General features: G+C 36.4%; 1 protein-coding gene across 2 annotated transcripts in view; it reads right to left on the bottom strand.

Moving 5' to 3' along the window:
• Window positions 1-314: 314 nt before the first annotated feature.
• LOC108367711 (UNC93-like protein) overlaps window positions 315-12597 on the bottom strand; it is a 38220-nt gene continuing 25937 nt past the window's right edge. Inside the window, exons 2-7 of one of the 2 annotated variants that reach the window (XM_017622400.1) lie at window positions 7901-8035; window positions 7166-7362; window positions 6859-7067; window positions 1297-2144; window positions 1162-1227; window positions 315-744 (exon numbers count right to left, since the gene is read on the bottom strand). In XM_017622400.1, coding sequence (XP_017477889.1) covers window positions 634-744; window positions 1162-1227; window positions 1297-2144; window positions 6859-7067; window positions 7166-7362; window positions 7901-8035 — 1566 coding nt within the window. In that variant the 3' untranslated portion in view covers window positions 315-633. Of the gene's footprint in view, window positions 796-1161; window positions 1228-1296; window positions 2145-6858; window positions 7068-7165; window positions 7363-7900; window positions 8036-12597 lie in introns of both variants that reach the window. The other variant, XM_017622399.1, reaches the window with a different exon arrangement.

The raw sequence follows: 12597 nt of genomic DNA, 5'->3' as shown, positions 1-12597 counted from the left end.
TATTTAATAAACTTTATAACACATTACATTCAATTATATTCGTTATTACTTGTTCTGATATTTATGTAAATACTTTAAACTTTAAAGTGTCCTTTTCCATTGTAAGTTTTATAAGTACATACATTTAACAAAGTAACAACTGAGGAAAGCTGCAGAAAGGCGAACTTTTTTGTCCAACATTCATTTTCTTTACTACATAATTGCTACATACACTGAGTCGCCGCAACATAATAATCACTCTACCACTTCACTGCAGCATGCATTTTCGCCCTTTTGCATGCAAAAGAATTTTTTTGTTTTGTAAAACAAAAAAAAAAACAAAGAAAAGTTACACCTACACGCCAACACTAAAAGCGCTCAGGCGAAACAAAAAAGCAAAACAAAAGCTTACATCGTATGTGTATGTGCCCTAATGATTTGAAGTGCTTTCACCCTTGTTTATAAGCTTGCCAAAGCTGCAGTGTTCCAAGCTTTTCAAAGCACTTTCACATGTGAGAAGCTTTCACATATGTACATACATACATATGCACATTACGTTTGACGATATGTAGGGCGCAAGTGTTTGTTTTGCAGTTGTATGCATGTTTGAGCACGCGTTTGTGAGTGTGTGTGTATTTGTTTTTAGAAGTGGACTTAGAAATGCGTCACAACAATATCTTCTTCGAGATCATCCAGCTCGTCGTCTGTTTCTTCCACTTCGGTTGGGCCATTAGCCTCAGCGGCTGCTGCAGCGGCAGCCGCTTCCTTCTCCTTGGCGGCAGCCTCCAATTTCTCTTGCTTCTTTAGCTTGCGTTGCTACNAGCAAAACAAAAGCTTACATCGTATGTGTGTGTGCCCTAATGATTTGAAGTGCTTTCACACTTGTTTATAAGCTTGCCAAAGCTGCAGTGTTCCAAGCTTTTCAAAGCACTTTCACATGTGAGATGAGAAGCTTTCACATGTGTACATACATACATATGCACATTACGTTTGACGATATGTAGGGCGCAACTGTTTGTTTTGCAGTTGTATGCATGTTTGAGCACGCGTTTGTGAGTGTGTGTGTATTTGTTTTTAGAAGTGGACTTAGAAATGCGTCACAACAATATCTTCTTCGAGATCATCCAGCTCGTCGTCTGTTTCATCCACTTCGGTTGGGCCATTAGCCTCAGCGGCGGCTGCAGCGGCAGCCGCTTCCTTCTCCTTGGCGGCAGCCTCCAATTTCTCTTGTTTCTTTAGCTTGCGTTGCTAAATTAGAATAAATAAACAAATGAGTAATTGGATCTTCCAGTATTTATGCTGCCATTTATTACATACCTTTCTTCTATACAGAATTTCCACAATAGTGTATCCAACGCATCCCAATGCCAATACAGCCAATAGAACATAAAGCTTCATGCGCGCACACAAAGTTGTCGCATATGCATAGGCGATCACGAAGCCAGCTGATTCCCAGAGACGGTAGTTGGAGAAGGCCGCTTCCTTGTTGCGACGGAAGAGCAGACCGTATAGGCCGTTGATTTGCGTTTGCCATACAGCATCGCCGACACCCCACAATCCGGACATGGCGTAGAAGATGAGTGGATTCTCAGGGCTGGGACGCCAAAACAATTCGATGGAGATGAGTGTGAAATGCACTACAGCGCCGAGAATAATGATGGGCAGACGTCCAATATATTTCATTACCGAACCGAAAAGGATCGAGCAAATAGCGTTGACCACACCGAAGCAGATCATCACAAAACCAATTTGATTGATGCCCAAAGCGCACGAAACATATGCCTGTGTGAAATCGGCACCGATGAAAGCCTGTTCCATGCCAATGAAAATTGTGATGGGAATGAGCAATTGCTGGTTTGGTTTCTTCATTTGACGGAAAGTAGCCGACAGCAATTCCATGCCAGACAATTCTTGTGCCGATTGTGAACCCTTACGTTTTTCACCATACCGCTTTAGGGGATCCAGGAAGATTGCAATAATGGCTACGGCAGCAATGATGCAAGACAAGTAGATCATAGAGATTTCGAAGATTTCATTATCTGGTGGACGGCTCAAAATGCCGGTCGAACTTTGCACACAGAAGTTCGCACCGCAGTGTTTCAGAGAATCTTCAGAGGTGGTGGTGTTACTGTCACCGCCACTGCCATGAGCTCCGCTCGAAAGCACTGCAAAAAAGGAAACGAGAAAATGAGTCTTAATAACTTATACGATATGTTTCTTAAAAATATTGATATGTATATATTAGGGTGCCTCACCACAAAAAATAACCGCCGAGTTTACATCGGAATTATAAAGTTTATTATATATAGTTTAAGACTTCCATCAAAATCTGTATTTCGAAAAGTATTAAGATTTACGTAAGCTGGAAGAGCGTGGAATGGCAAGGGAATGTAACGCACGTCTAAACAGACGGTTCCAAAACGGAAGAAGGAGTAGGGGCTGCAGTATATTGCACAGAACCGGTAATTCATAGGGGCTTTAGAGTACCACATCACTGCAGTATCTACTAAGCCCTGGTCTTTGCAATAAAGGAAGCGACAGAGATACTACAAGAAATTAACTAGACAAGCTAGCAAATAAGCAAACATAGATAGTAAGGCGGCCATTAAGGCTATACTTTCATTTGATACACATTCGATCACCGTCACGGACTGTAAGGAGGCCATAAGAAGGCTAGCTGCGGCTTAAACCGTCCACCTATGTTGGGTCTCGGAACACAAGGCTGTGAAAGGTAATGTCTGGAAGCTGGGTAGCTAGCCTCTTAGATGCCTAACTAATGACGAATATACCAATTCCCCTTGGGGAAGAACTCAGGACTTACAAAAATTATGTGTAGCCCATACGCAAGGAAACTTACTGATTTCCTTATATCAGCAAAAAGAACAGAGTCGAAGCTCCTGATGGGATTGCTAACGGGCATTGTTTGCTAAGAGTACATGCATTTAAATTAGGTCAACAAATTCAGGAAATAACTATCACAAAGAAACCGACGAGCATATACTTTGTGAGGGTCCAGCCTTCGGTACAGCTGCAGAGTCTACAAGCAGCAATCTACAAAGTACCAAAGTGTCTGTTGAAATTCTCTAATGGAACGGCAGTGTTCTTTAACATTGTGTGAAAGCATTGATTCATAGGTCGTAAACGCATCTGGCAACGCTATGGATGTTATATTCGTCTATGTGAGACCATTTATGGTCGGCCAGCATAACCTAACCTTACCTACGTGAGATGGTCCGATTTGAAAATATCTCAAAAAATCTCTTTATTTAGATTCCGTTGATAACATTTTTAAACATTTTTATGCCGACCTTTAAGCTTTAACTGATGCTAATTTTATTTAATTCTTTGTAAGCTTTTGATTTTTATTTATACAAAACTTGACTTATGAAGGTATTTTCATATCGGTCCAGCTCACGTAAATCTTTATATTCTCCAAAATATCGTTCAATAGTCGTCTGCTAATATGCCCCAAGGTTCATTGAGTCCTTTGTATCTAGAACCATCGGGTACAGGTTTAGTATAATTTTAAGTACTGCTGCGGGAATAGTCTATAGTTCCCCAGTTTACTGACGCCTTCGGGTCTTTGCATACCCTACAACTCCTTGCCATATGTACGTCTATACGTGTACATAATGCAGTTCGTTTCGGTACTTCGCGTACACAAAAATTATATCAGCAGATTGTGCTATGACATTTCGCTTTGTTGTCGTATTTGTCAAAGCAGTGATAAATATGCAGAACCTATGATCCCAAAATTCTATTGTCAGCGCTATTCTTCAGAAAGGAATAACATTTTACACGGCACAAAGCTTTATAGATCACAGGCTGCACTCGGGTGATAATTGTAGGGAAATATTTAAGTGCTCATTTGAGAAGCGACAACATGGAACAAAGTCGTGCGTGCAGATCTCAAAAACCGCGAGTAAATCGTATTGAAATAAAGAGGTTACTGGGGGAGAATGGTGACGTCTAGTTGGTTTAGACCCGTTAGGCAATTGAAAAGCATAGTTCTTTCTCGTCGAACAAAAATTACGCCCTACAATTTTCTCATCATGTCCGTCCTTTTATGTCGCGCAGAAACAGGGGTGATGTCGAACAAGACGAGAAGGCTTTGGGGGCTTTTGAGAGCACTATTCTACGCAAGATCTATGGCCCTGTTCGCGTGGGCGACGGGTACCGAAGAAGATGGAATGAGGAACTGTACGAGCTGTTTAACGACATAAACATATTTATATAAGTGCATACAAATACAATAATTTCGACGGCTGGGACATGTGGTACACGCGGAGGACAAGGCTGCAGTGTAAAGATCCTTCCTCACGAAACCCTCCTCTAAAAATCTCTTTTAGGTTACCGGACTACTGCAGCGTATGCCAAGCTGAAGTTTCAGCTATCATCGAAGCTGCGGAGAAGCTTGTAACCGAAATGATGGGAAGGGGCATCTTTATTTTTATTGATAGCCAGGCTGCGACCAAAGCTCTGAGCTCTTTCACGTTTCACTCAAAGATTGCGTTGGACTGCCACCTATCTCTACAGGAGAAGGCCAAGCAGAACAGACTTCACCTCAATGGGGTCCCTGGTCATAGGGACATAGAGGGAAAATGCATGGCAGATTAACTTAGGGAATTTGTTTACAAACAATCAGAAAAAAGATAGAGGCCCCTATTGCGAGTGTCGACTGGCAGTAGAATAGAAATTTGTCGATCGAGTCGATCATCTTTTATTTTGCTATTGTGTAACTTGATCGATAAAAATGTGTACTATTGTGAATGGTTGACAGAATTGTAAACAGCTGTTTGTTTGTTTACATTTGTTTCTTGAGTGTTTTATTTACATCATTTTTAAAATAATTGCTTTTATTATAAAATTAAAAAAATGGACACAGTTGAAATATGGTTTAGTGATGAGGAAGATGATGCGGAAGCTAATAGATTAGTAGAGTTAGCTAAAGCAAGGAGGGAATTGCGAGATTCGTCGGATCCCTTGGACTTTGAAGGTGTATGTACACGTGTGAGTTTTATGAATAGAAGTTGCGTTCCCGATGCTTCACAGTTTTTAGGCTTTACATGATTTGCAGGAAAAGCTGTTTTCCTCATTAATAAACTTTATGGAAGTTTAAGAAATACGGTACGGTTAAGTTTTTTGTACAATGATGTTGGGTTTTTGTGTCCAAACGCGTGACCCGAGTTTAAAAATTTTAACATAACAACATAACAAGTGTATTGAAAGAATTCAACTTTAATTTAAAATAAAGATTTAAAATTTCCGAGCACTAGTCAATTAATAAATTATGCAGTTTTTTTGTATAAACTTTTGATGTTGGTTCTGCGCAAAAACACTGTGGATGGCGTAGCCGGAGTTATATGCACAAGAAATATTGTATATGTATTTTTTCTAATAGAAGCGGAGCTTCCTACCCTACTCTTTCCGGAAATTCCTTTGCCTATGTCTTCACTCTCCTGCATCAGTACGAACAACCGCGCAAGTTGCCTTTTGTTGCTTATAATTTTTGATCTGTAATTCAGACACATACATGCATATGTATATTTCACAATTTTTTACAACTTCCAGTTCAATTGACTTACTTTTTATCCATTATAGTACCACTTTCTTATGTAAATTTTATAAACGCAAACTCCAACGACTAAAAAACAGCAATAGAAGAATGAGCGATTAAAAAGTATTCACAGTCGCTAATTGAGCGACTAAGCGACACTCGCAATAGCATCGCTAATCGATAATCGCTTAATAGTCGTTTATCTACTGCCAGTCGACATTCGCAATAGGGGTGAGAGTCAAAGTACGACTTGTCGAATTTCCAGGCAGACTTGGCCTAAATGCGACCGGAAGCGGTCACGAAGGATATACTCTTTTTGAAGAGAGGATATATCTACATATTTCTTGGAGGCCCTAACCGTGCACTGTCTAATAGGTAAGCATTCCGAAAGGCTCGGCGGCCCTTCCGTAGGTGTACCAGAAGCTCCAAGGACGACGAAGATGAGAAAACAGTCTTGCATCTCTTGTGTAAATGCCCTGCAATGTGTAGAAGCAGGCTGCGTCATCTGGATTCACCGTTCCTGGCCGACCTTAGGGAGTTTTCAAATACCGATGCGAGATGCCTGATGAGATTTATCAGCGACAAGAAGTGGTTCAATAGGGAGGATAATTGAACGGTGTCAACTGTGGGGCCTTCTATATATGGCCTAAGTGTGCCGCTAAGGCGGCAGCCATCTCTACCTACCTAAAGATCCTTCGACTCGGCATCCATGATCTCTCTGCACTCGGGTATATACAACTGGCACAACTTCGCAATGGAGAGTGGCAATTGGTGAAGGGCTTTGGTCTGGGCACAAACCGACGAACGATTATAGAGCCAAATAAGAATAAGAGGAAGAAGTGCAAAAAAAAACAACTGTAAAACCATAGTATGTGGACAGAGCTGTCGTAGCGGATGGGGGCTTCAGAGTTTATAACTTAAATAATAATAATATGTTATAATAGATTAGCGCTTACACAGTGTTAGTGTTTGGCCGACGGGGTTCTCCCCCGATTTGTGGCGTGCACCTTGATGTTTTCAAACAAAGGGTAGGGAGCTACAGTTTTACGGTGGCTCAGAACAGCGATTGTATTTTTAAGGGGAGCTGTTTTTAGTGGCAGAAATACACTCGGAGCTTTGTCAGGGGAGACCGCTATTAGACGTAGCTTTTTCTTTTCTTAAGCTTTTGATGTTAATTAAAAACTGCGCTCCATCCCAGACCCTGCGGACTGTCAGTGCGCACGTTTAGCCACTACCGCACAGGGGTTTTCTTATTTTTCACCTAATATTTTTTTTTTTTACCTACGCTTGACTTAATTACCATTTATTAATATTCAACTTACCCAAACTCGAAATCAGATTTCCCCACAATTCGGCTGTTTGCCAAGCCAAGAAGAAGAAACCGAAGAATCGCACAATAATTGCATCCACCGCTTGTTCGGTTATCTTCGCATACACTTGACCGACCTGAGTCAAATAGGTGGCCTTAGATGCCCACATAGGAGCGGCACCCAAACCGACTAGAATACCAGCAGGAACCAATGTGTAAAACCTATGTAAGAACATAAATAAGATGTGGAGCGTTAGATAATTCAAGTTTGATAAATGCGAATATGTATGGACATGAACATCCATTGCTTGACTACTTACTTTGGGAACAATTGGAAGGCGATGTACGGCGCATAGCACAGCATACTGAAGACCAGCGTCCATTTTACAGTCAATTTGCGTATAATAAGTGTGGGTAGGAAGATGCATGAGACGACAAGCGCCGCATAAATGGCGCTCAACGATACAGTGCCTAAGCCATCTTCGGCATTAATCGAGGACTGTAAATTGGCTGTGCCCTGGGTGACGGAAACAAGACAAGCGTTGTGTGAAGTACGTAAACAAACAAAAAGTTGAAAAGAAACAAAAAACAAAAAGATTGAAATGTGTGTAGGAAAACAAAGAGAAAGTGAATTTTTATTGTATTAACATATGCGCTTGTTATGCATGTATGTATGTATGTATGTTTATATGTCTGCATGTGCGTATGCTTGGTTTTTAAATTATACATATGTATGCATGTATGGGCGGCTGTTGGCCAGTGCGTGCGCTTTTTCATTGGCGACTGAATATATTTATTATATTTTTTATGCATTTTTGTTTTTACTACTATAAAATGTATCGATTTTGTGTATGTTTGTAGGTAAATGCGTACATACAGTATTGGCCAATACAANAGAATGAACTCTATTTTAATTGAAAATTCTTAAAAATAAATGATTAAACATAAGTGGCAAACAATAGCACTTTGAAAGTGGGGGTGCTATAGATATGTCCAATACTGTATGTACATACATATATTTCATAGAGAATTAATATGCCTTTTCGTTGACTTACCTGAAACGCTGTGAATTGTACCATGAATGCAAATGATATGATGGAGATATTTTTCAAAATGCGCCATTTTTCGCCCGGATTTAAAATGACTTTCTCTCTGAGTGATGCTGTATCTGGCTCAAAACCAGCTTTTGGCTGCAAAACAAGATGTAAGTGTATACAAAATTGTTAGTGTTTTTGTTTTGGTTTAAGTGGGTTTTTAATAAAAAATAATCTAAATCAATAAAAACAATATCCAAAAACTAGGCAAAGGTAAATTTTTTATTATGCTGAAAAATCGCTAGCATTTAAGTTGGTAATTTAAAATATAAATCAGTTCATCAACAAATCGAGTGCGTATCGTGAACAGTATTGTCAGTTAGACATGTATTTCTCTCTACCAGAAGTAAAGCTTCGTATCCACACTCTGCGAATTGAAAGGCCTTCGTAAAGACTTTTTTTGGTTCCAACAAATTTTTTATAATTTTTTTTTTCATTTTATTCGACAGATTATGTTTCGTAGGCGGTTGGAATGTGCTTTGGAGATAAAAAAAACTCCAAAACACTTAGGCAATTTTGTAGGTCTGCCAGCCTCTGGAAAAGTACTATAAGGTTGACTACACACGAGGCGACCGTTGAAGCAACCGGGGAATGCCTCGTGTGTAGCAGTTGTTGCTCATTAAAATTCGTGCTGCCGCAACCGTCACTCGAAAATCAAAATGTTTTTTTTTATTTTGTATTGGTTGTGCGGTTTGGTCGGTTGCCTCGTGTGTATTGAACGAGAAAAACAGGTTGCCTTAATACGTTGCTTCAATGGTTGTCTCGTGTGTAGGCAGCACAAAGCTAATGTGATGTATTTCCGATTTGATTTGGAGATAAATCGGTGTTAGTTTTTTGCCATGTTCACTGTTGATTTTTGTTCTACGAAAGGAACTTGGAAGTGCGTTCAAAATTCACCATTTTCTCACACTGTCGAAATAATCACATACGAATAACAGGGCAATTCTGGCTAAGATAGTTCAAAGTCTTTCGTAAGGCAATTGAAAGACAACAGTAGGCAAGATAGTTTGAAATTTTTTTTTTTATTCTGGCAAGAAAGTCTTACAAAAAAAGATGCCTCTCATGATAAAAACAGAAGGAATTTGTCATTTCGTTCGCGCTGCTCCAACAGTCGCAATTTCCGTGTGAAAAAAGCACTGCCTTCCCATTCGAGAGATCCGAGGTTCGACTCCCGGGAAAACGATTTTTTTTCAATTTAAGTTATATTATATTTTTTTATTAATTTTCTTTTAATTTTTTTAGATTTTTTTGTTTTAAAAAGCAAAATAAATATACATACATATGTATATTTTTTAATTTAATAATGTTTTTAGAAACTTATTTTATTTTATATTTATTTTTCTTTTTTTTAATTTTTTTTTAAGATTTTACTGTTTTAAAAATAAAAAATATTCCATTTAGTTTTTAGAAACCTATCTACATATATTTTTGCTAATCTTCTTACCAAATTTTTTTAAATTTAATTTTAAAATTTTATTGTTTTAAAAAGCAAACCATTTTATTAAGTTAAATTTTAGGAATTTATCCCAGGTTTTAATTTTTAGTTTATTTTCTTTAAATATTTGTATTATATTATTTAAAAAGAAACATATCTTTTTTTAATTTCATTTAATTTTTAGAAACTTATTTTGTTAAGTTATTCTTTTTTATTTAATTTTCTTTAAATTGTTGATTTAAATTTTATTGTTATAAACACAAAAAAATATTATTTTTAAATTCGTTTAATTTTTAAAAAACTTATTGCTAAACAAAAAATAGAATAACACTCAGACCTCCTCGTTAGCAGTACTCAGTTGCCAGAATGGACAATTGTTTTGCGAATCCAACAGTTAACACATAGACTTATTTTTGAAATGATTGTCATATTCGACGAATTTGATAGAAAAAATATACCCTCGTTGTAAGATGGCACATTAAAATAATGAATTTCCATACTTGCAGAAAGAAAAAAAAAGTTAAAACAAATGTGAAACATTTTAGCAATACTTAGCCGAATTAAAAACCAATTTTTTGCTACTTGCTGATTTACGCGTAAAATATAAATGTAGGTATGATTGTATATAGCAAAGAGATATTGATAAAATATCATTCCAAATAGCATGTTTTTTAACTTTAGTAAGCTTCTCTTGTGTCATTGAATTTTAGAATACATTGTCTGTCACTTATTTATATTTTATAAATATTTATGCGTCTTTTTTTTTTAACAAGCTTACATAGATATGTATGTATGCATATACGTATGTACGTAAGTGGGATATTCCTTTAAAGTCTTTACGTGTCGACCTTTCTTTTTTATTTTAAAGGTGGTTTAAAAGTACTTCAAATGTGTATATTTTCAAACCGAAAAAATGACAAAACTGGAGATAAGTTGGTTTGCCAATGTTCACAGCCTCAGCCAAAAAATTTTCAGTTTTACCATCGGAATTATGAAGCTTCTTATATTTTAAGGCTTCGACCAAAATATTTCGGAAAAATATTAAGGTTTACGTGAGTTGTCCGATTTGAAAATACCTAAAGAATATTATTATTTTGTTTCCGTTTATACATTTTTTAACATTTTTATGCAAAAATATTAAGATTTACGTGATGTTTTTTTTTGGAAAAGATATTTTTAACAACCAATTTTAGTTTAAAAACCCCAATTTTTGGAGGTATTTTTAAATTGGTCTAGCTAATGTAAATCTTAATATTTTTTTTTGCAAAATTTTGGCCGAAACCTTAAAATATTTTAAATTTTAAAATTCCGATGGAAAAACAGTACCTACTTTATTGTATGGAGTGAAATGCACCCTTAGCTTCAAAAACTTCTCAAGAAATTTCTGTGGACTTAAGTTATTTATTGTGTTTGGAAAAAAATCGTTACTTTAAATTTACTGCCTATAAGGACTGCATCGAATAAAATTGCCCGTCACACTTGTTCTCATATTGTACTATTGAAGTAAACATTAAATGTATATTTTTTTGTATCTTATTACTTAGCTCGGCATTAAATGTCAGCACACAATGAGTGTCCTTTCATTCAATAACAAAGTGATTCAGAAGAAAATGGCAGGGGAATCGAAATTGAGAAAATTTTTTGTGTTAAAATTCAACAAAAAAGGTAGCCAAAGACCGCACGCAATTTTGCAGTAGCTTAAAACTTGCATTTTGTAACTAAAACTAAATACTAAAACTTAACAGGCTAAAAAACTGCATACTCAAAAAAATTAAAAAATTTGTAATTTTGTATGTATTCATTTTACTAGACTACGGTGTAAAAAAAAATTCATAACTCAAATTATTCTAGAGTGCACCCCGTAATACTATACTTAAATATTGCGCAATACTCAGAGCTACCATTGTGATTTTTTTTATTTTTTATTTTTTTAGGTGATTTTTGAAGAAAACCGGTTGAAGTAGTTTTTATCGCGGGTCTAAGGTGGAAATTCGTATGATGCCGAAATCATTACGAAGTAAAGGGGCGTTTAATTAAAAATTCTTTCTGGTTATATATGGGCCGCCGACCCGGCTTAATGCATACCTATCACGGAAGAGTTATGTGTACTGATTACGTTGGTTCATGGCTTCGAGTGACACAATCCAAAAAATCACAAACTGGAGAAAACGGCTTTAAAGTTTACAGTTAACATACGGTACTTTGTAGTCAATTTTTTTGTTTTAAACATACTTTCTAAATATGAATCGAATCGGGTCATCAATACTGGTTTACGAAATATCTCGACTCCTGCGCCACCTATCGGATTAATTCATCTTTCGTATTGCCAACAATTAGATTATTATAATATTTTGGATAATGGGCGTGGCGCAACCCACTTATGACCACAAATGTGTACCTCGATAACCGATTTATCAATTTCTATCAAACTCGGTGCACTTAATAAACTTGGTACGGAAAAGCAATTCGGACTAAAATTACACCCGCTTCCCGTATAACGGCAAATTTAAGAAATACGAAAACTTCGATATTTCAATAACTGAGGAAGCTCCACTCCAATAAATAAGACTGCTATAGACTTTTAGGAACGGTGTATCTCGGTAATCACTTTGTCGACTTCTAACAAACTTGGTTCAATTATATCATTAAGTCCACCTCAACACATTTTCGAAAACGTTCGAAATCGGGAATACACCGCTGCTTATCATGCAAAGGTAGTTTAGAGAAAGTTGAAATGTCGATATTTGTTACCTGCGCGGATTTGCCCGAACTTATGCTTCTTTACTTGTAATTTTAATTTTTTATTTTCCCTCATTAATTTTTAACCGACTTAAAAAAAGGATGAAGGATTCGTCGGAATATGTACATATATGTATTTTTTTCTGTATGTTACCGCATTACTTTGGACCACGTTAAACGATTTCTATATTTTTTTTTAAGGAAAGGTGGTACTTCAGGAGGTGGTCCCATACTAATTTGGTTTAAATTTGGTTGAGAATTGAAGTCGGGTTTGTTTTGTTGTTTTTGCTTAAAAATTACTTGTTATAGTATAATTCTGCATACTCAAATCACTTTTTTTATTAGTTTCTGTATTTTTCTTTTTTATTACACTTTATTTTATTTTATTTTATTTTATTTTATTTTATTTTATTTTATTTTATTTTATTTTATTTTATTTTATTTTATTTTATTTCATTTCATTTCATTTCATTTCATTTCATTT

Source organism: Rhagoletis zephyria, unplaced genomic scaffold (assembly GCF_001687245.7).
Source record: "Rhagoletis zephyria isolate East Lansing unplaced genomic scaffold, Rhagoletis_zephyria_1.1 Rzeph_scaffold_02785, whole genome shotgun sequence".
In the NCBI taxonomy this organism is placed as follows: domain Eukaryota; kingdom Metazoa; phylum Arthropoda; class Insecta; order Diptera; family Tephritidae; genus Rhagoletis; species Rhagoletis zephyria.
The sequence above is the reverse complement of the archived record's forward strand: the minus strand, read 5'-3'. Positions and strand labels throughout refer to the sequence as shown.